A 22,998-nucleotide genomic window follows, 5' to 3' on the forward strand; every position below is an offset into this window, starting at 1 on the left:
GTTAAATCTATGACCTGAGACAGCACTACACCATGTCATTACTAGTGTGCAAGGAATTTCCACAAGTTAATTCCAGGCGGTACTATGGCTCTTTATGTATATGATTAAATCACTTGGTCTGTGCTCCCTTTTCTCCTTGTGATTTGAAATTTCACGAAAACCTTTTATAAATGCAGATTTATCTTTCCCCAAGACACGGCGACTACTGCCAAGAATCAAAACACTCCAAAGCCTACTTCGGTTTGGAAATGAGAGGCCAGATTCTGTGTAATCATCTCTGTCAGAGAACAGAACTAAACAGCCGCATCGGGAAGTCCATAAGAAGAGGCAGATCACGTTTAGACAAGGACATGGTTACTTTTTTTATTTGAAGGGGAAAAAAAAGTATGTTTTAATAAATACTGCAGAAACATTGACCAAACATACAAATTGACTTCAACATTAAAAAAATGCAACAGAAGTTCTGCTTTATAACAGTTATAACTTATTTTCTTTTTACAATATTTAAATACAGAAAGCACTTGCCAGCTATTTTGTAATACTGCCCAAAGCATAATGCTGCATCAGTCAAAGCATATTATGTTGGTAAAACGTCTGTGTATCGTGGGAAATGACTGGAATGGTATTTTCTTGCAGAGACAAAACAAAGTGCTTGTAAGACATAGAACTAAATGTTGTAATTACCGTAATCTCCTCTCCTGCCACACTTTAATGGGAGCAACAGCTTCAACACTTCAAAAATGAAGCTTTATCATTGGGAAAAAAAGCTCGTTTTCAACAAGCGCCAACAGGTCAGATCTGGTTTCTTCTCGGAAAGAAGCTTTAAAAGAAACTGATTGAAACTATCTGTAAACTATTTTAAATGCTGATTATTTTCTGTAACAACAGCGATCAAGTATTGAGCAGGGGCCTTGGCAGAATCTGGTTAAGTGAGGTTCAGCAGCCACTCTCTAGACACGGCCCTTACAGAGTCAGGACGGCCATTATGTAATTTTCCACTAGGGATGCTCTAAAGCTTGGACAAGAGGGTCTTTCTCTTATCATGTTCGTTTAAAGAAAGTGAACTAAACCAACAGATCATCAGATGCTGCCAACTTGGAATTTCATCCCCCACATAATAGGCCTTTTGCTTTGTACTTTTGGTAACAATTCCAGACAGCTTTACTCACAACCTGTGCTTTCTGCTACTATTCCTTCATTATTTCTTCAGGTGAAAACAGTACCTACATTTTCCCTCCTTGGATCACTCATTCTACGATGTCAAACCAAGACACCTTTCATTTGACTTTGCATTTTCATTAACAATGGCAAAAAAAATTAACAAAAAAAATCACACACCCTTTTCTAAACAGCGCACAAAAATATTACCTTGAGCAATTTACCACTTTTTAACAACAATCACAACGATGAACAAAACCATCAGACTGAATAAAAATCGACACTTTTTTCTATTCAATCTTTGTAGCAGTGCTCGTCTGCGTATCTTGCAAGACTGCAAAAGCCCTTCTTTAGAGCCGTCTCGCTCAGCTAGCTTCAGGAAGGCAAGATTTCAAAGCCTCACCAACTTTTCCTCTGGATATCCCAAGGGTCCCGATACAATTTCCATTTTAATGATGAGCTAGAAGGAAATTAGATCACATCCTCTAGAAAACTAAACGCTAAGGTCACAGTGCCAGTTCCCCAATGAGGACGGTGTATTAATATATACTTTTTGTAAAGGAGATTAAAACATTTAAAAATGAAATCAACGCAGAGATTCACGAATAGGTTATAACAAAGAAAACAGTGACGCAAGCACCATTCAGAGCAGGATTTTTCTTCTTGGAGGTACTTGCATGCCTCCTCATCTACCTCTAGCCCATCTGAGTCTCTCTTTTTTGGCATATTTCTCAAGTCAAACTTCAGGACTCTTCAATGTAGTCAACTTCTCTCCACTTGTTCCCTACATGCCGAACCTAAGGATAGGATTCCAAAAAGATGAGTATCCTTCCAAATGCCTCCCAAGCCTCCAGAATACGTGACTTTGGCCATGCACTTCACTTAGACTTCATCTTTTTGTTTTGTTGGCGGTGATTTTTTACACTAACTTTCCTTGTCCTCATTGAAGATCAGGGGAGATTCACATCACAGTGCAACTCTTCGCCTTGTCCTTTCGTAAGTCCGTAGCAACCGCCGAGAGTTCAGGTCTGCTGGGCATGTGTGAAATGCGCTTTGTGGCCCTCTGCGATTTGTTCCGCTTGACGTTTTTATTTGTTTTGTTTACACATGCCAAGGTGGCAACGTGAAAAATGTCTCTGACACTGTTTTCTGACTGTAATGCTGAGCATTCAATGTAAGTGGCTGCTCCAATCTGTTTGGCCATATTTGCCCCCTGAGAAGTAAAAGAAAGGACGGTATTCAGCAATAAGTCTTTGGGGAAAGTTATAAAGGGTCTACTAACACCACAAAAGAATAATGCATCACAAAACATTTCTAATGTTAACTGAATGTCTCAAGGGTTTCTGCAAAAACAAAAAAAGCAAAAAAACCCCACCAAGAACAGTTTTTAAATTTGAACTGCCTTCTTTATTATTGCATAAGTATTTGCAGTCAAGACCCCACCCTGAGATGCTCAATTTGGTCACTCAGTAGATAATGCTTGATGTCCCAGAGGTGCTAAAGGCTGGTCTAGTGTCACTGGGTCATTAATAAATGAAGGCCCCGATCATCAGTCAGGAAGAGGTGATTTAAAGAAGGACAGAAGCTAAGAAGGTGATTTATCTTTACGATCGACTGTAACCAAGAGTAACTACATACTTTGATCTTCCAGGTCACAGTAAAGTACAGAAGTACCCCGAGAATTCTGCTATCAGAAAAAGCCAGGTGAAGATCGTGAATGTAAATGATGCTTTTTCCACATGGCTCTCGCAGGGGTAATTCAGCCCCTAGCCTGTTCCAACCCCTCAATTTCTCATCTCTTGAGTATAATAGGCTGTACCAAAAAAAAAAAAACAGGGCTAAGGAATGAGATACAGAATCAATTTTGAGATGTATGTAATTAAGTCTTAGGGCCAAAATAAATAGAGGAAAGAAATACTACTGTTTCGAGGTCTATAACTTTAGTAAAGACAAAACACAGGTATGTAATTTCTAAACACAGACCATACAACCCAATGTACAGAACAATAAAGATGTGTGCATCAAAATGGTTTATTAACAAAATTTTTGTTAATTAGAAATGTAAGACAAAGACTGTAGTATTTATGCTGAGTACTAAAAGAAAATTCTAGCTCTTTCAACATGAACTTTCTTTAAAATCTGTTTATAGGTTTTAAGAATAAATTTCTAAAATCAATTCTCCTCCTTTCTAAATTTAGGGGAAACATCTGAAGAAAGGATAAATCTCTAAAAGACAGTTTTGTGGAGTGTTCTACTTTACTGGCAAAGGACTCTTCTTTTTTTAGTATTTTATTGTGCTGCTAACTGTAAAATAAGATTAACTGTCTTAAAGAGCATTCCTGATTTTGACCACATTCTCCCTTAAAGCCAGCAGAAGTTAAAGAAATATACAGGGTAGTGCATGTTTGATCTACTGTTTAATATCAGCTATCAAACATCCCGATTGCCTTATGAAATGACAGAGCTTTCTTATTTTAAAAAATTGTTTACTTATACATACACATATATGAATCCTTATACAGTAAACTGCCCACTGCCACAAAAAAGGAAAACTTTTTGAGAGTATCCGGCATCAAAAGCACCACAATTTCAGCCCCAGACCACTTTGGTGCTCACTTTGAGATCCTGACTGTAATCCAACAGGAGCCCTGGAGGAGCTCAGATGACTGCTCTGAGGGCACCGGCCTCAAAGCACCGGCCCCTTCATCTGTGGTTTACAGCGGGTCCCGATCTGGAACCTGGTGCTCATTCTGCATCTTAGAAAAGGGTCCTGGCACTTGGACTTGACCACTGGTGGAGCCTTAAGAAAAGTAACTACCTTCTTATTGTATTTATTATGAGTGATGTTCCATGTCTGCCATTGTTTTTAAAATGCACACTGGCACGCTGATCACAGTACCCACCTGGTCATAGGACACTGGTGTCTGTCTGTGGTTTGAGAGCTCCACCAACGTACTGACATCTGTGCGCAGGTCAGACTTGCAGCCAACCATGAGCATTTTGGTGTTGGGACAAAACTCCTGGATTTCACCTTTCCACTATGGGGGGAAAAAGATGAATCATTAAGAGAGTGCTGACATCCATACAACGGAAAACGATTTCTCCACTGGCAGACACTGGAAATGGGGCCCATGAAGGACATTCAAAAGAAAGTGTCAAAAAAAAAGAAAGAAAGAAAGAGTCACTTCAGATGAAGGAAACTTGCATTTATCTTCTCAGTAGATATTAAGTTTTACTGCATTTTCAAGTGGATCCATAAGGAAGGCTTATGTAGATTACTATGTATTCTCTTTCTGTGACTCAGTATCTGTCCCTAGTATAAGAGGCTTGTTGGGTGTTGTCAGAAGGTAGCTTCAGTAATTTCTTAATTATTGGGATATCTCTGAGAGATAAAAGTGCCTTAAGTATAATGATATATTGTAAGGAGTGATTACATCTTCATATGTGTTGAGCTGACACTTCCCAGCATGGAAGGCTGGGAATAAGACAGATCCAACACAGGCATAGGTACGCATTCACCAGTCCCACGAAGGAAGATGGACCAGCTACCATGTGATGAAATCTGTAGAGATTTCAAGGACTGGAGACAGAGTTAATAATAAACAGAACGTTTTGCCTTTAAGAAGCTTCCACTCGAGTGGCTGAATCAGCAAAGACCATGACACTGCATGCAAAGTCCCATCTCTTTGTGACTCCTATGCCCTTGAGTCAGTTCTACATTACATAAGTTGTTAAATATTTCAATTTCGTCCAATTTGGTTAGCTGTTTTGTGACTTCACAAGAATTATTAGAACCTCCAGAAATGTCTGGCAGGAGACTGCTTTTTAATTGTTCCTTTGAAGAGCAAATGGATGTCTTCTTGTGGTTTCACTTCCTCCAGCTTGAGACAACCACCAGGATGGGAATCGGGAGTCCAGGGCGTTCACAGGAGAGCTCTGGCTCTTGGGGAGCAAGGGCTGGAGTGGCTGAGATCAGGGATCCTCGCCTCCTGATTCTCCCCTCCCACACGCACAGATATGTATTAAGCATTTCACTAAATATTGTGGTGGTTACAAAGATGATTAAGAAATAACTATGCCTTCCAAATAGGAATTCACAGAAGACTGGGGGTGATGAAGGATGTACATATTATATACTACTTAAGAAGGACATCTTGCAGGAGTAATTTGGAAGATCACCAGAGATGTGCTGTGGGTAATGAACTCTAGTCTCGAGTGCACCAGTGGATTGAAAGGAGCGGTATACTTCCAGTAAAAGCCTTATTTATCCACCAACTCCTCCCTCCCTTCCAGAATTATTTAGGAACATCTACCACATGCTGAATGGTACTGGAGTTAAGGACTATAAGGTGCACTGAAAAAAGGAATACGATGTATCCTGCTTTAAGCCATTCTAACCTCTTTGATGTTCAAGTACCTAAAGGATTTAATTAATTGAGGCAAATCATAGCAGGGGTTATCATGAGCTTTCAACCTCACAGGAACATAAAACACACTCACTAATATGTTTAAGACCAAAGTCATTTGGTCTCAAAAGAGGAAACAAAGTAAAGCAGGAGCAAGGCTTTTCATCATAAATTATGCACCAGCCGACGCTGCATCAAGTAAAAATGCAGTCGATAGGCCATCTCTCTGATCTACAGACAAGCACTAGACGTGCTGTGAGGTCGTTCCTCGGCTGGGTAATGACTGGGCTCCTCCGCATGCCTAGCAGCTGTTTACAAGCACTGAAGACAGAAAAGATGTGTTCCTGCCTGAATCTGATGAACATCAGCCTCCGTCGTGATAGATACACGTTACTCAAAATTGAAAGGAGCGAAAAAGTAAAAAAGAGCCCGGATGTTTTAACAAATTCATAGTTCATTGAGCTAACTGTGTCGTATTTAGTAGAGAGATGGGTGATGATTCACCCTCAAACGCTAATTTTATGACACAAAAGACAAGCAGTCAAACACGATAAGGAAATATAAATGAATAAAAACATGAAATTTTATAAAGACACCGCCTTGGTCTCAACCACAACCTCTGTGTAAGCCCTGGTGCCGAAAGAAAAGAGGGTGCGCTCAGAAGACTCTGACTCTGAAAACCCACAGTGTCCGAGGCCAGGACTGAGAAAACAGCTAGTGGCCAATACAGGCTGATCCACAGTGAAGCACACGCCTTCTCTCCCTAGCCGGAGTGGGGTCCTGGACTGGTGGAGGCCAAGGAGAGCTCCTTCTTCCCACTAGCTTTCTCAGTACCTGCAACCCTCCTGCAATGGGTCCCCTTTCTCCTGACCTCCCCTTGCTTCGGTCCAGAGTCTCCTTAGGTCCTTTGGCCTCCAGAAACCTGGCATGTGTTATCATCAAGGACACGTTTACCACTACTGCTTTTATTACCATTTATTTTATTTACCACTACTGCTTTTATCTGACATCTACCTAATTACAAGTCACCTTGTTTAATGTCTGGAAATGTACCCTCACCTCTTATTAGTTCTATTTCTGTTTCTGATAAATAATATCATTACTGAAACCCAGTTTCTTTATTAAGACAGCTATCGTTGCATTCATTTCACTATGTGAGTTGAGGTCAAACTTATAAACTAAGACAATCTATAAGATCAATGAAAGAAGGAAACAAAGAAGACATGCTTGACAGTAATGAAGTAGAATTATTTTTAGCTGCACAATTTCCGCCCACAGTAAAAACACAGAGGCTCCTAAAAAGGGTTATTTTATTTCTTAAAATGAAATCAAACTTGAAGCAGGTTCATCATCAAAACTGGTGACACACAGGGAAACCCTAGTGTAAAAGTGTTCTTTTGCAATGTTCTAACTCCAAAATGTAGAGCAGAGTAACCGGAGTGTGGCAGCTCCCCCACCAACCACATGCTTCTGTTTTATATATAGGCCAGTACTGAACTGTGACCTTGCTCCCCAGCACTTGCCTTTTTTAGGACACTGTCCAGAGTCTCTGGTCTACTGATGTCAAAGCAAATCAGCACGGCATCCGAGTCTGGGTAAGAGAGGGGCCGGACGTTGTCATAATAAGGAGAGCCTGAGAAGAGACAAAGATACACAGGTTTTTAGATGAAAAGTCCTTGTCCGTCATGGAGTAACCCTGCCTTTTTGAGTTAAATCCCTTGATTATGTCATGAGGCAACACTCCCACCTCCTCTAATTCTTGGGAATGAGTGCAAAAAGAAAAAAAAAAGGCCAAGTAGTAATATGTTCATCTCTGCCAGAAGAGGCAAGAAGCCTCCCTTGCATCTGATGTGGGTTCAAAGGGAAGCGCCGGGACCTTTAGCTGGAACCTGCACAGTTCCGAGTAAATCCCAAGGCACCTGGGGGAAGTGCAGAGGCTGCTGCAGGACCTGTGCTGATTCTTCACGCATAAATGAGGCCAACACACCTGGAATCAAGCAAACCCAGGCGGGGCCTGGCATTTGGTAAAGGATCAGTTGGTATTAACTCTGGTTATGGTGTGTCAATGCCATAAAAAGCTGAACGGTGGCCAGCACCATAAATGTGGATGAGTGTGGGAGGGATGACAGGGAGGTGCAGTTTCTGAAAGAAAACCACAGTAGGCTGCATCTGTGCCACCCTATCTCAAAGTGACAAGTTTGCATAAACCACTGACCTTTGAGCTTGCTTACTTAAACTTGCCCTCACAATCTGCATAGCCTCTCTTCCTGTTACGACCAAAGCATGTAATAAATGCCAGACTGGATCATGTCACTTTTTTACACAGTTCCATCTCTGAGAGTGACACTGAGGCATGATCCAAGGATCCTAGCCTGAGTCACCATAATCATAATCTAGAACACCATAAAGGTCTAAGTTACCGGACAATTAATTTAACCACAGAACCCTCTAGCCATTTAGCAAATTTCTTCCTTTCCTTTAGGGATCCCAAAGGATGGGCAATTACATGAGGACAATTATTATAAAATAGTGTGATTGTAAAAATCAAATACAGCTTGCCAATGCTATTTATTTTTTAACATCACTGTCGGTATCCTGACATTTCACAGGCATAATATGAAAATCATCTTACTAGGGAAAATGCATATGTATGTATTTGACTTCAGAGTAGAGAAAGAAAATCTAAGGCACCCAAGTCTTTCTGAAAACCCATTCCATTTTGACACTGCCTTCCATTTCTAGCAGAAACACATGACATGTTGTCTCCTGATAAATCAAAACCTTGATAGTCAAAGTCAGGAAGAGAGAAAGACTAAAGAAGCCTTTAAAATAACCTTTTCCATTTCTATCAAAACAAAATCTTTCAGGAGGCTGCTCTTGAGCTCTAGAAGTTATTGTAGCCGCGTGCATCACGCACTATTCACACTATGTTCTGGGTCCCTAGAGTTCACGAGGGAACCCCGGGAACACTGTGGCCTATACACTATTTTACAATTGACAACCACAATGTCAGGCCAGGTGTGTCTACCATTCAAGGAAGAGGGAAATGTTCTAGAAATCAGGAAGAAGGTGTATGAGTAAGTACAATCTAGGCCAGAATTTTTCATGAGCTGCACCAGCTCCCTACCCACATTTAGACTCAGGACCCTGGTGAAGCAGACTGACAAGTGAAAGACATTTTCCAAAGGCTTAAACAGTTCAGAATTTGTTTATTTGTCTTTTTAATCAAGCCATATAAAATATTATGGCCTATTAGAGGGAGGATGTCTCTAAAAAGAACAAGCTGTAGTTCCTGCCTTTTTAGCCACTTAAAGAAATTTGAGATTAAGAGAATAACTCATAAATAATTCACTAGTTTTAACACTGAGAGGCAGCAGAAATGGCTTATTGCTCTCTGTGGATATACTGGCATTTTCCATTATCTGTTCTGTGAAGTTCTGACTTGCTGAACTGCAACCTCTCCTGTTTGTGTCCAAGGTCTAACTTTGACACAGTTTGCATGAGGGAAGCTCTTTCTGAGTACAGAGTCAGAAAATCCCAGATCATAGAGTGGAAATCCAAAGACCAGCCATGTACACCAGGACTTCTTCTGCTGTTCCAAGTTAGCAGATGAGCTGATCCCAAATCCATGAAATCAATGCTTTCCAACAACGAGGACTGTCATACACCTGACTAGGCATCAGAGGCCTCCTTTCTTGGGAATCACTCACTTTCCAGCCTTAATCAGACTTGAACTTGGGAGGACAGACATCTCCAGGTGCCTTATTCCTTCAGAACATGACTTGAGACTAGATGAGGTATCACTGCTAATCTCAGATCTACAACTGCCCTGCGTAACAATGGAGATCATCTTTCCCAATACAAAATTTAGGACAGCATCTGGAGAATTACTAAGGTTTTAAAACAGAGTAATTACAGTTGGGGCTACCAAGAAAATGGCTTCATCATTGTAGTCACCATGGCTGCAGAGAACACCCCTCCAGCCCTTTGTACGCTGGGTTTCCCTCCCCCACGCATCCCCAGCCACAAAGGGGATCCGGCTTTGTGTTCCACCCACTGTCGGGGCTGCAGATTCCTGCTGACTAGAATCTAGCAATCTGCTTTCTGTGCTTGGTAAGTACACCCAACCACCTGCACAATTTACGGGCTGTCCCCACGTAGAAGGTAACAGTTTTCAATTTATACCACAGTCTTGGGGAAAGTTGTTTCTGTTCCTGTTTTTATGTGGCTTAATATTTTGAACAAAAATACATATGTATGTGAAGTTTCATGAAAAATTAACCACCTTGCTTATAGATGTAAAGAGGTAGTTTTTAAAAGGTTTAACAAGGTCTGATTTGGAATGATCCTGTCCTACTGAATCTGTTAATGAACAGCACACTTTTAGACCAACCGTGGTATCTAAAAGTAGTCATAAAACTGATACCCACATTTATTAGTTATAAGCATAATTTGTCTAACCACTAACTACAAGAGTAATTTGTCACTAAAAATAACAAGGCCATCTATACTCATTGTATTTTTTATGGGATAAATTTAAAACTCTTTCTGGGTAAGAAAAATACATTGTCTCTATTTCCTTCATAGTAAAAAACTTATATAGAATTTTAAAAATCTACCTGAAAAAAAATCTAATATTCATCGGCTAAGCAGGAACTTTAGGAGAAAAAAAAAGATCCTGTGTAACTTGACAGTTGTTTACTTTGCGTTTAAGCACTTCAAATTCTTCTCTATTCTCCTCTATAAAGCCGGAGCTACTGCACAAAGGAAAGCAAAGCTGGAGAGCGCACGGTATAATCACAGGCATGTGTGGTATAACTCACCAGCCAAGAAAAAGGGAAGAGGAATCCCAGGAATGCCCCTGCGAACTGAGAAGCAAAATGGGGGAGGCAGAATTGACATGAAAACAAGGAGCCAAAAGTAAGCTCGTGAACTAAGAACAACGCCTGCCCTTAACTCCCATGTCCCTCGAGAAAAGTCTTAAAACAGTCTGTGAGGCCAAACGGCAAAACATTAACTTGTATAAATATATTTTTAAAGATGCAGGTGTAAAGCTTCGAGGGTAACTGTAGAACTAAACACAATACCAGAAAGAGTGCTGAAGTTTTTTCACTATATAGCAAAGTACTGAACTCTAACTGTAGGACACAATACATACTTAGCATCCAAGAATGCACTACAGCTAAATTCAGTGAGTCTAGGTAGGTACTGAGCCTTCTCCAATAAAACTTCCTCAGCCATGTGGAATAGGCTTCATGCATGCAGAAATCTCAGATGCAGCATTTCTTATTATGCTGCATGAAAATTTAAGCACACAGCTCTATTCCAGAGTCCTTTCTAACTAACCTATCACACCATAAAAGGAAAACCAGGAAAACTTTATATTAAGAAAAAACTATACCACATATGCAGCTCCACCCCCCCCCCAAAAAAAACACCTCTTTGCTTGGGTGTAGATTAGAATAAGTGCACAGCTTTGGTTCTCTGAGCTCCTCAAGTTTGGCACACATCAGCAAAGTTTTAAAAGGCAGGTCTACCCATGCGCTTGGGGCGAGAGCAGTGTTTCCAGCCCAAGAACAGTCACAAAGTGCCTCACCCAGAAACTAATTCTGCAGACACATACCTGCCTGTATACGTCACCGTTTCACAAAGATAGAACACACCATATATGTACATCATGAGATGTACATGTGAGAAGATTCATGCCCAAAAGGGAGGCTTTATGGAGTCTTCTGCCAAACCAATTCAAACACTCTGATGCTCTGTAGAAGTCTGAGAACTGAAAACTCTTCTAGTTGAATATTTCATAAATATAAGTTTTTACTTGAACCTTAAATTGAAAAACTTCCCCTCCCCCCTTAAGAAATTCCTTGCGAGAACAGTGAAATTGGGGATAGTACATATTTTTGGCAGAGGAAATAAATGAACTTTTGGTATTTTTAGTGGTCACCAAGAAAACATCTCCACCAAGCAGCGGCTAACACAGGACACTGGGCTGTGCGGTTGTCACGGGATTCCGTTTCTTCCTGCCACCTCCGCTCAGAGCGAGGGCTCCAAACCAGCTCTCAACCACGTGAGTCACACGTGAGCAGAACTCTCTTCTGTGCCAAAGTCCAGTATCAGACCCAACCCCTTTCTCAAGCAGTGTGCCCTACAGATGCCATGCTGCGGGCATGCAACAAATATCCCTAGGGTATTTTGTTTCTTCTTTATGTTCCCATCAACTGGAATTATAAACAGGTTTTATGAAAACCTCAGTGGGGGAGGGGCACTTCTGTGTTGCTCTAAAAACAGAAGCAATATTTTCAATTTCTGGGGGCAATGCAGATACACGGCTGGAAAATCAATGAGGTAGAAATAAGATTGCTATTTGGGGGCTGTAAACACAGCATTAGCTTTAAATTCGCGGTCTTATTGAGATACTTAAAAAAATGTAAGAATCCAAACAGTCTCCTGAAAGTGGAACTCTGGTCACAGAATCTGAACAATAAGAGCAGATAGAGATAATTTTAAAATGCCTCATCCTTCAGTAACGGGTTGAACACCCTGTGCTCCATGTAACCCAAGTCCTGCCGGAAGAGGCGCACGTGTGGGGCTGCCTCACCTCACCCCGTGTCACCAGGCTCCCTGGGCAAAACCAACGTGCACAACACCGGGCCGAACTTCTGAGGCGGCTTATACTCCACGCCAGTGGGAATTTGTTCTGTCAAGGGGGTCTCTGAGGACTGCTGCTGATACACAGCAACTGAGAAGACATTTACAGGGCATCCTCGAATGGCCAAGGCACCACTGACTGACTTGGCACAGCCCACCAGGTACCATGAGCTCGGCGTGGAAACTGTTGATCCTTGGTGTCCTATCTATATGCAAAAGAACTGGATTCGTGAGGAGGCATCTGGTTTTCTCAGGTGGCATCAGAATGAAGGCNAGTAACGGGTTGAACACCCTGTGCTCCATGTAACCCAAGTCCTGCCGGAAGAGGCGCACGTGTGGGGCTGCCTCACCTCACCCCGTGTCACCAGGCTCCCTGGGCAAAACCAACGCACACAACACCGGGCCGAACTTCTGAGGCGGCTTATACTCCACGCCAGTGGGAATTTGTTCTGTCAAGGGGGTCTCTGAGGAACGCTGCTGATACACAGCAACTGAGAAGACATTTACAGGGCATCCTCGAATGGCCGAGGCACCACTGACTGACTTGGCACAGCCCACCAGGTACCATGAGCTCCGCGTGGAAACTGTTGATCCTTGGTGTCCTATCTATATGCAAAAGAACTGGATTCGTGAGGAGGCATCTGGTTTTCTCAGGTGGCATCAGAATGAAGGCCTCACTGAAACGTGCTTCTTAGCAAGAAACTGGGTTAGAGAAAACCCAGCATTAAATAGGGTTTCATTAAGAATTAAATCTCCAAATGTAATATTGTCAACTTATTGCTTATTGAAGTATCACCATCCTAACGTAACAGCTATCTGATTTCCCTTAATCCATACCTGTTACAGCGTTTTAGAGTAGACACTAAAGAGCTGAACCTGGCTTTGAAACTCTAAGCTCCTAGGGTTATGAGTTTTGATCATTACTAGCTTATGGTCAAACTGGTCTTCAAACCTTGGTAAGTCACATCGAAAGCACCCAAGAGTCTGGCTTTGTAAATTCTTGCCGTATTTCTTTCTCTAGCAAGGCTAATTTAAGTTGGACTTCAGCTTTCAGAATCTTGGTTTTCTTGAAAATCATTCAATGTAAGCCTGTTTCTAAGTGGGAGGGATGTTAAAAGACTTCTTAATAGTTGAGAGGATTTAGAGAGATAAGGAACCATGGTGGGCTTCAATGAGCAATGAGCCACAAGCCAGGGGCTTGGGCAGGCTCTGTGGCCTTCAACAGTTCTTCTCCTGCTGGGTGAAACCAGCTGTGCCTGGGGACTCCCCCTCCCCCAAACAAGTATCAGAGCACCAGGGTGAGACTGTTAGTACCTTGAGGGCAAGAGCTGCTCCTGCTCAGCTTTGTACCTCCCTGTGCCCACAACACCCAGCAGTTTTTGCTTCAAGCACACAGAATGCCAAAAAAAAAAAAAGCTTCCTGGTTTTATCATCCTTTCTATATATCCTGCCTTGATGTGTTGTTAATTCACATGTTAAATCACAAAACAAGGACTAGTGATCTCTTTTGAAGCTACTTTTCTGAATTAATTTTAACACTAATCTCCCAACACAGCTGAAACATTTCCACCCGTTAAGAATGATTTCAATAGAATGCTTGGCATTCTTTAATGTGTAAACTACAAATATAACAATACAGGCAGACATATTTACAGAGCAGTCAGGCCATGAATAATCAAGATTTTTCTTGCCTCCCCTTTCCTTTAAGTATAAAATGTAAAGGATACTATATTCTTTGTTAATAATGCTAACAACTGATATAGGAAGTACTGATTTTAGCACTTAGGCCCCAGAAGAAGCTTACATCAAGACAAGATTCAAAAGAGTGTCCACGAGGGAATAGAATAGTTACTGTGGCGGAGTTTTAGCAGCTGAATTGAGTATCTTAAAACCAATAATATGCCTGAAATAAAATGTGTATTAACTTGCCTTGGTTAAAAACTGGCATGAATGACTATTGTCACACGTGCCGACACTACACTGCAAGCAAATCACTTCAGGAACAGATATGGTGATCCTTAAATGACTAAGCTTCTATTATTAGTAGGCATCTGGCTCCGTGCTACAGATCGCTTCCATGCTTGGCAACTGGAGCAGATTCTGAAGCACGTGATATTATAACCACTTTGATCTCAACTCAATCACCTCAAAATGCTGAAACCATGGCCCATGGTTTTACAGAAACTCACTGAGTCAATTTGAAAATCATTTGGAGCATTTCTGCAATTATAAATAAAAATGTTCCTCTTATCAATGAAAAGGGAATATTTCTCATTAAAATCAAGAAATGACGGCTCTGTATCCAAACACTCCCTTTAGCACCCCTGCCTTTAGAAGGTTCATGGTGACACTAGTTAAAAGGTTTTGTGTACTCTCAGCGGGGTTGGAGTGACTTTAAGCAGCTCTCAGAAAATCAGCTGGCCAAGTGCCACTGTGGTTGCTTTAACTGGCCTGTGCACTGGGGTGGGAGGGAGGATCTGTCTCCTACCTGAAGACAGTCTATCAGCACTAGGGATGCCTGACAATGGAAATACACTGTAACCAGGTGAAACAGGGCACTTGGCTGCAAGGATCTCATCATAAGCTGAGCATGAGCTACACTAAGTGGGGGGTGTTTCCTTATCTGGACTCCCTGCCACACCTGGATTAGGGCCTTATTTTAATTAACGCAGCATCTCTTAAGGCCTAGCACGGGGTCTGCACAAAATAGGTGCAGGGGGAAAAAAGGGAGCTGGGAAAAAGGAAGGCACTGTTTTAAGGTGCCGTGGCTTAAAAAGTGGGGGATGAATGATCTTTTCTCTTGGTGCAAGGAGGCTGCACATAGCTTACTTTCACTTGATGTTCTTTCCTACACCCAAACTGACAGAACTTTGCCTATGCACACTGCATTACAGCTGGGGGAAAAGGAGACCCCTTAGGAGAAGCCTTCCAAGTATAGAAGCCAGAGAAGGGAAGAATTACCTTTTCTTCTAGGCCAATAGTCTGCTAGGAGGCTAACTAGGATGTGAATGCCATTCAAAGAACAAAGTTTATGCAATCTCTAGCCCCATATAAGCAAAGTTGGGCACATGTAATTTCTCCTAAATAAATCTCTAACTTCCACAAAGTTGTACAAAGGAAAAAAATTTTTGACAATTAGGACTTTGAAGACCTGGTTCAGACCTTATCTCCCAGAGTTAAATTGATAGCAGTTGGAAAAAATAAATGTATCAAGTGGCATAAGGCACATGCAATTATTTTCCCAACCTGAACTAAACAAATGTCTTAGTGGGCAAACAAAATGTCAAACATTTGTCAAAAAATAATCCTGTTTAGAAATTTGCCATGAAAAGCTTGAGATGCGATGGAACAATGTTAAGACACTTGAAATGATTAGCTGCTGATGCAATAGTTCTTGCTAGATGTGTTTTGCTCACGAATGACAAAACTGTTTTTGGTGGAAACAGTCCGCTCTCAGAATTTAAGCAGTGCTTGATAACTGTTTAATTAACTAGTATTTTGCGCCTCACATAACAACATAATGGGATTCTAATTCCTTTATGCATTTTTTTCATTTGTACTAGCCACAATTGGAACAAAGATTTCATTACAGAATAATTTTGCAGTGATATTTTCTTAATCACTGTCTTTTCAAACCTTTATATTTTAGTTAAGCATGCATAGGCTTTGTTTCATCGAGTAAAAATGCAAGTGATTATCTCACTACAGACTTCATTTCAGGTGATTATCTTTAATTTGATAGAAGGCAATGTTTACAAAGTTGCCAGTCTCTGTGCACAGGTAATTCAGTGGTGATGTCAGGAAGTCTCATCTCCTTGGAAACTATGCATATTCACTTGTTCATGCAACAGATTTCTATTCGGTGACTACTGTGTGTGACGTGGTGCCATGTGTGCAATGTCTGCAGAGACTACAAACCACATAATTTGAATTAAATATTGGAAAATATCTGAAGTGATACTCATCTGCACGTATGAAGCACGGCCTCCAACTATGAAATGCCCACATTTTGTTTTCTAGCCTTTGAAAAACAGTCTTTTTTTTCTCCTTAAAAGCAAAAGTCAATTTTAGCCCTTTGGGCGCCTAATTGAAAATCTCCGTTGGTGGTCCTGTGACTGGTGAAGCCTGAGACAAGGGATGTATAACCCAGCATTCCCGCAAGCCCATCCATGCCCCTCCCCTAAGCGAATGAATCTCCTTCCTAAATCCACCAGGAAGCAGTGGCTTGCTTTGTGGGTGGTGAAAATCCCAGCATGGGATGCTAGGTCCACTGGGGCTAAGAGCTGAAGCCAACCAACATCCTGGGAAACAAAAAGACTTGCTTGTTCAGCATACTAAGGCCAAGAGGCAAACGGCTGGGAGAGATCCTGCACATTATCTAGCTTTCTGTCCTCTTTTTTTCAGATAATGAAATGGCACTCAGGGTGGTAGGGGATTTTTTAAACAGAAATCCGTGGTAACCAGTAGCTAAGATATAAACACAGCTTTGTATCAACGGCTGGATCAGACACACAAACCAGACCCCATGCCTAAATATTTCTTACCATGCATTAGGTACAAACAGGGCCGTGGGGAGGAGTACTAGTGCTCCCGGTACCAATCACCGGTACCAAACCAGATACCCACTAGGTGTAACAAATACCACGATATGTCTGGGGATCCAGATCTCATTAGGCTCTGTAACGATGCTGAAGATAGGACTATTTATTTAAGTAAGAAAACACTAGCATTCTATCAACACCTTCACTACAGCTGCGGGAATGTACCTGCAATCCCTAACACAAATCCCGATGAGGTCCAGGTTCTGCTGCCCTTGGCAAGGCTCGCCTGACTCTCCGGGGAATAAAAATCGGCTCTTCTCACTGCAGAACTCCGAGTATCTGATACTGACCACGAGGGGCGCTCGTGGGAGACTTCCCGCTTGCCTTTGTGCAGGGACTGCCTCGGGCGACCCCGTCAGTCTGGTCCCCTCCTCGTGGTCTCAAATCTCCTGAGCCCCTCCGGGGCTCCAGGGGTTAAAGTCTAAGGTTGTGGGGTCCTCCCATTGCCCCAAGCACCTCTACGAGGCTACTCTCCCAGCTGACCGTAGCCCTGGTCGTATCTCGAGGCTTCACCGACTTGACTGCAAAACCTGAGTGCTGGCACTTGAACGCTAGTTTCACCAGGATTTGGCTTGGTTCACCCAAGGCAGCCCTGCTCCCAGCTAAACTCCCAGACAGAAGCGTGGGGGACCTTGACCCGGCCTTCGCGGTGACTCCTCTTCCTTTGGAAGCAATACTCTTCGTGAAATAGATAACTCCTTCGGGCACCTCACACAGGAACGGCGGGTGCCTGGATCCCAGACCCAGATTCCAACGTTAGACCCAGCCGGAATCTCTGACATTCACGCGGTGGACGCCTCCCCTTACCCGCCTCCTGTGCGATACCCGGCCCTCTGTACCACCACCGCGCACCAGGTAGCTAGGTGGGCGCGTGGGAAGGCGATAACCCCGTCTTGAACCACAGACCCTTGAAAATAATTCACCAACAAGCCAATAATTCAACTTGGACGGGAAGGTCAAAGGCGAAGAGTGCGGCCCGCGGCCTCATAGGCGGCTGGCGGGGGGAGGGGTGGTGCAATGGGGGTCAGGAAGGACTAGTATCGGCGGGGGCGGGGCGGGGGGAGAGGGAAGGCGTGATCACAGGGAGCAGGGGGAGGAGGAGGCAAGGGGAGCTCGGAACTGCAGGTCAGTGCAGAGGCTGCCGGCTCGGAGACGAGGTCCGAGACCAGCTGGCTGCACGCTGCCTCCGCCACCGACGCATTCCTCGCAGTAGGCGGAACCCGCGCCGCGGCCGCCTGCGCTCACTTCACTGCCCCCCACCATCCGCCACCCCGCCAAGGGCGGGATCCGAACGTAACTGCGTCGCTTAAGGGATTTTCTCCCACCTCCCACTTGCCACCACCCTCGCCTCGATCCCCGCCTCCCACAAAATCAGCAGGTTAGATCGTGTATGGGTGCCCGCTGGGAGCCAGGTGGTTCTGGGGCGGTGCACGCATCACCCCAACATTAAGCCGCCCTGGCAGCTGCGAAGTGACTCAAGCACATCCCCGCGAGCCAACCGCTCTCGGGCCACCGGGCTGCTACGAGCGGTTCCCACTACGGGGTCACCCTGCGGTCACACGGCGCTCTTTTCTCCTCACCGCCCTCACCCATAAGGGACAAAATTATCACCCAGCGGGGGCCCCGGGAATCCCTCGGAAAAGGCAAGTTAACCAAGGGAAATAGTTAGCCGCTGGTGGCGCGCCCGCCGGTGCGGGGCTGCCAGGAGCGAGACCCACTGCGAAACCCGGAGCAGCTGGAAACCCGCCCCAAGAGCCACGCGGTCCGACGACGACTCTTACCCGAAGTGTCCCACAGGCTCAACTCTATTCTTTGTGTGTCGATTTCAAAACTGGCCGTGTAATTTTCAAACACTGTAGGGACGTAATTCTGGACAAACAAAATGGACAGAAGAGCGCAAAGAGGTTATCTTAAAATGAACGATGCTGCCTTAGTTTAAAAAAGCAAAAACAAAAACGGCACATACCAGGTCACACACTAACCTGCAGACCTTTTCCTAAACCCGTCTGACTCCCCACTCTCCCTATCCGGTTTTTCAAGACAGAACCCAAATCCCCCAAAGCCAGGTTCTGCACACATGTCCGGACAAGTTTCAGAAGCTAACAGCACAATGTGCAGGCGCGTCCCAACCCCTGAAGGCTTCCTGCCCACTTTCTCTTTCCGGGCAGTTTAGCCCGGGAGAACGTAGTAAGGGGTGAGGACGACAGCCTGAAAAAAGAAAAATGGGCAAAGGGGTTAAAGCAAAGAGAAACCCGCCTGGAGACGGGGGACACCGCGGGCCGCCCCCCTTCTGGAAGCCCCGGCCAGTCACACTCACCTCGGGGAAGCAGTCTTTGGCGAAGACGTGCAGCAGCGCGGTTTTCCCACACTGACTGTCTCCCACCACTACTATCTTGCATTTCACGTTCTGATTTGGATCCATGATAGATTTACTGGATAATTTCTGACTGGCTCTTCTCTCCTTCATTGATCTTGTCTTATTTTCTCTTAGAACAGGAATTTTCTCTTAAGAGGAAAAAATATATATTTCTATTTCTATAAAAAGTAGATATAAAAATAAATTGCAAGGCTGGTGAGAACCCCTGAAGCGCGGCGCAGACTAGAAGAGCTGGAGGAGCAGACTCGTTACTCCCCTCCAACAAGTTTTACGCCCGACTCCACACCACGCTTCTCAAGTCCAATTCCGATCCGACTGCTTTGTTTCACGCTCTCTGCGCGGCTTTATATGCTCGGCCTTCCAATCCTCTTCTTTCTCAATGAGAGAAGGAAACTGATCCGCCTCCTCCCCTTTTATGGAGCCTGGGAGCGAGCCCTGTGTCGTTACTAGCGGAAGATGTAAACAGTGCGCCCTCTAGGGTGACCGTGCGGGATCTATTTCCAGCCCAAGGCTCTGGGGCAACTTGAAGACTCCTGGAATGCCTTGCTGATGGATGGGACTGTACAAGCCCAAGAGGAATTGGAAAACTGAATCTGTGTGCATATTGATTTTTACTAGAATTCCTTTAAAAACCTTTTAATAAGGGCTGTTCTACAGAAGCCACCTAAACATTTATGAAAGCAAAAACATTTGTCATCCGAGTTAAGACACCCTTATTAAACATAGGCAGCAAGTCTTAGGTGGACAAGCATTACGTGGTTGTTTTTGTACAGCAATGGTTTATCTCTGGTATGTAGGCCATGAAACAGTAGCTAAGCCAGGTTATTTCAGATGTTGGAACTGGCTTGCCTGCATCTCAGTAATAGACTGGCTTCTGAAACCTGTCAGTTTCAGTCACTCAGGAGAGGCAGAAAGATTTTGAGGAGTGGGTAGGGAGGTAGGAGCAGAGAAGAAAGAAAAGTGGAGGATGCTCATAAATGAGTGACAGAAGTCATTGGAAATTCAACCCTACTTCACTGGAGACCCAAACATTCAAAATTAGCCATTGCCCATGGTGCAGTGAAGAGACTGGGTAGGAGAGATTCAGATCCTGCCTTTTAATTCCTTTATCTGTAGTCCCTCCCTCCCTGGAATCAAAGCACCCTGGGCTGTACCCAAAAACCACATTACCCTTAGCTAAAAATGCAGGTTCAAATCTCCACCGCTCCCAACCCTCTTCCATATTTATCCCCCTATTCACCCACCTCAGAAGTCTGAGAGAGGACTAAAAGTGGCCCATGCATTTGTTCTCTTTTTTTCATTTGAGTAGTTCTTTTTTTTCCTCTTCATCTTCATCTTCTATGCTCCAAATGGTCAGGAGGTTTTAACTGTTAGTAAAGACATTGGCCAAGCCCAACTTAAAGATTCCCTATGAAGTCTTCTAGGTTGTAAATGAAAGGAAGATGAAGTGAAAAACCAGAAAGTGTAGTATGGTAAGTGAAGGGGCATGGTAAAAGCTGGTTCAGAGGATGGATGTAAGTATTGGACACTGCAGTCATAAAGTTTCAGGGGTCCAAGGGCAGTCTCCTCTTCCTTTCAGAGTTGAGAAAACTGGAACCTCACCAAGAAAGACTCTGGTGTGGACTCACAGTCCATACTGTGAAGGGCTGACCACAGAGAAAAGGATAGCTGGGCCTGCTCAGGCTCCAAAAGCAGCACTGACTAAAGTTTGCTCTGCAGAACTTTAGCACTGCTCACACAAAAGGGTACCATGGCCCAATTAATAATGGAGATACTGTGTCACGTCAATCTTTGAATATGTACCAAACACTTTGGCACATTGCAGAAGGAAAAAAGTCTTGAAGAAAAGTAGCCTATTTAGCAAGGTTTATTTAACCCAGCATCCCCAAATCTACTAAGGTACAGGAATCTTTTATCGAATTATTTACTTGTTTATTTGAGAAGCAATGGGCCTAGTGGTTGGGGGCAGGAGATCACAAAGAGATGTATTTGACTCCTAAACTTCCTATTTTCTAGTCGTGTGACCTTGGGTGAGTTATTTAATCTCTCTAAGCCTCAGTCTCATCATCTGTAAAATAAGAGTCATAAGAGTAATTGTGAGGGGATGTAAGTGAAGTTTGCAGATTACTGTCTGACAGAGTAAAGGATCATAATACTATTTTATAGTAAGCATGTAACTCTTATTTGTACTTCTGAGAACTACTGAACATGTCTTGGGAGATTCTGGCCTCTTTAGTAGCCTTACTAACAGGAAGTGGGAGAATATTTTTCCCTCATATTTTTAACTTAGAAAGTTGATCCTTTCTAGAGATATGATTTGACTGCCCACATTCTTGAATTGACATATTCTATGGTTAAACCACTCTAACTAGCAATAATTATCAATTTTTAGTAATTGGCTGACAAGCAATACGGTAACTGTGTAGTTGATCACATAAGCTAGGACACTGTTGAGAGCAAAATGATAACGTCAAAGCAATGCTTGTAAATAGGGTCTATCACAGGCAAAATGAGATAATCTGGATAACCAGTGAATAATCTGGAATCAGAGTGGATGACTATTTTGGGAATCAGATTACCTGAATTTCCAGGAAAGTACCAGCTGCTGAGTGAAATTTAGTCAATGTGTAATAATGTAGAATTTCAACAGTCTGAAGTCACTAGGCTTTGAGTCTCTTTAGGATGAGAATTCTTTTGTTTTCTTCTTTGAATCTCCAGTGCTCCATGTGGGTGAAATATATATTTAAATTTATATTAAAAATATGTAGTATACATTTAAATTCAGAGTAATATATTATATTCATATTATATTATAATATAAATATGTAAATATACGCAATATATTTACTAATATATTTACTAATATGTAAATATAATATTTTCAATATATTTATATTAACATAGTTGTATATTGAATATATGAAATATATACATATAAATACATAATATATTTAATATAAGCACATGACTATATATTAATACATGTTAATATATCAATTATTGTATATTAATGTATAATTATTATCTATTAACTGAGCATTCCAGTTAATATATATTTACATTAACTGGATTTTCAATTGAACTTTTGAACAGTCTTCTTTAGAAACACACTACAGACAACCCCTTTACAGGGTAAGTGTATTTATGGAGATCTCAGCTCACAGTGGAATATTGTAAGGCGTAATCCTGATTGTTTATTCATGGTTGCCTAATATATATTTATAATATATAAATATTTGATATATGATATATATAAATTCATTAGCATTTAGTTCAACAAATACTTATTAAGCCCCTCCCATATGCTGGGCACTGTTCTAGGAACTGTGAGTGTAACAGTCAACAAGCCAGACCTGTTTCCTGCTCTCACAGAGCACACTTTCCAGACAAGAGATGCACAGTAAACGAGGAAGCAAGTGCACAAATAAGAATGAACGTGCTGAACTCAGTGATGAAAAAAACCAGGATGACGTGACAAAGCATAGCAGGTGGGGACTAGACACAGTGGCCTGATACTGCCCCTCTAAGGAGCTTTAGTCTTCAATGATGAGAACAAATCAGCCATGAGCAAGTCCAGTGGAAAGCAAGGGAACAGACGGTGAAAAGGTTGTGTGGAGGGAGAGAGTTTGGCAGGTTCGAAGAACAGAATTCAAAAAGCCAGAGTCACTGGCGTCTACCAAGGGGGGTAGAAAATAGGTAGGGAAGCAGAAGGAAGCAGGTGGGGACAAAATAATGGGGCAATGGAGATATGCTCATGGGGTTTGGATTTCATTCTGGGGGCGATACATAGTCAGACATAGGA

The 22,998-nt window shown here is 42.8% G+C and overlaps 1 protein-coding gene across 1 annotated transcript; it reads right to left on the reverse strand.

Annotated features, from left to right (window-relative positions):
- Window positions 1–342: 342 nt before the first annotated feature.
- On the reverse strand, window positions 343–19,586 carry RND3 (Rho family GTPase 3). The gene is made up of 5 exons (XM_037027788.1): window positions 19,137–19,586; window positions 18,601–18,688; window positions 7,088–7,197; window positions 4,062–4,196; window positions 343–2,371 (listed from the first exon to the last, which is right to left on the reverse strand). The coding sequence occupies exons 1-5, from the start codon at window positions 19,284–19,286 to the stop codon at window positions 2,120–2,122; spliced, it is 735 nt and encodes a 244-aa protein (XP_036883683.1). The 5' UTR covers window positions 19,287–19,586; the 3' UTR covers window positions 343–2,119.
- Window positions 19,587–22,998: the final 3,412 nt, after the last annotated feature.

Source organism: Sturnira hondurensis, unplaced genomic scaffold, assembly GCF_014824575.4.
Source record: "Sturnira hondurensis isolate 20B ecotype Veracruz unplaced genomic scaffold, ASM1482457v3 Scaffold0019428, whole genome shotgun sequence".
NCBI classification, from domain to species: Eukaryota; Metazoa; Chordata; class Mammalia; order Chiroptera; family Phyllostomidae; genus Sturnira; species Sturnira hondurensis.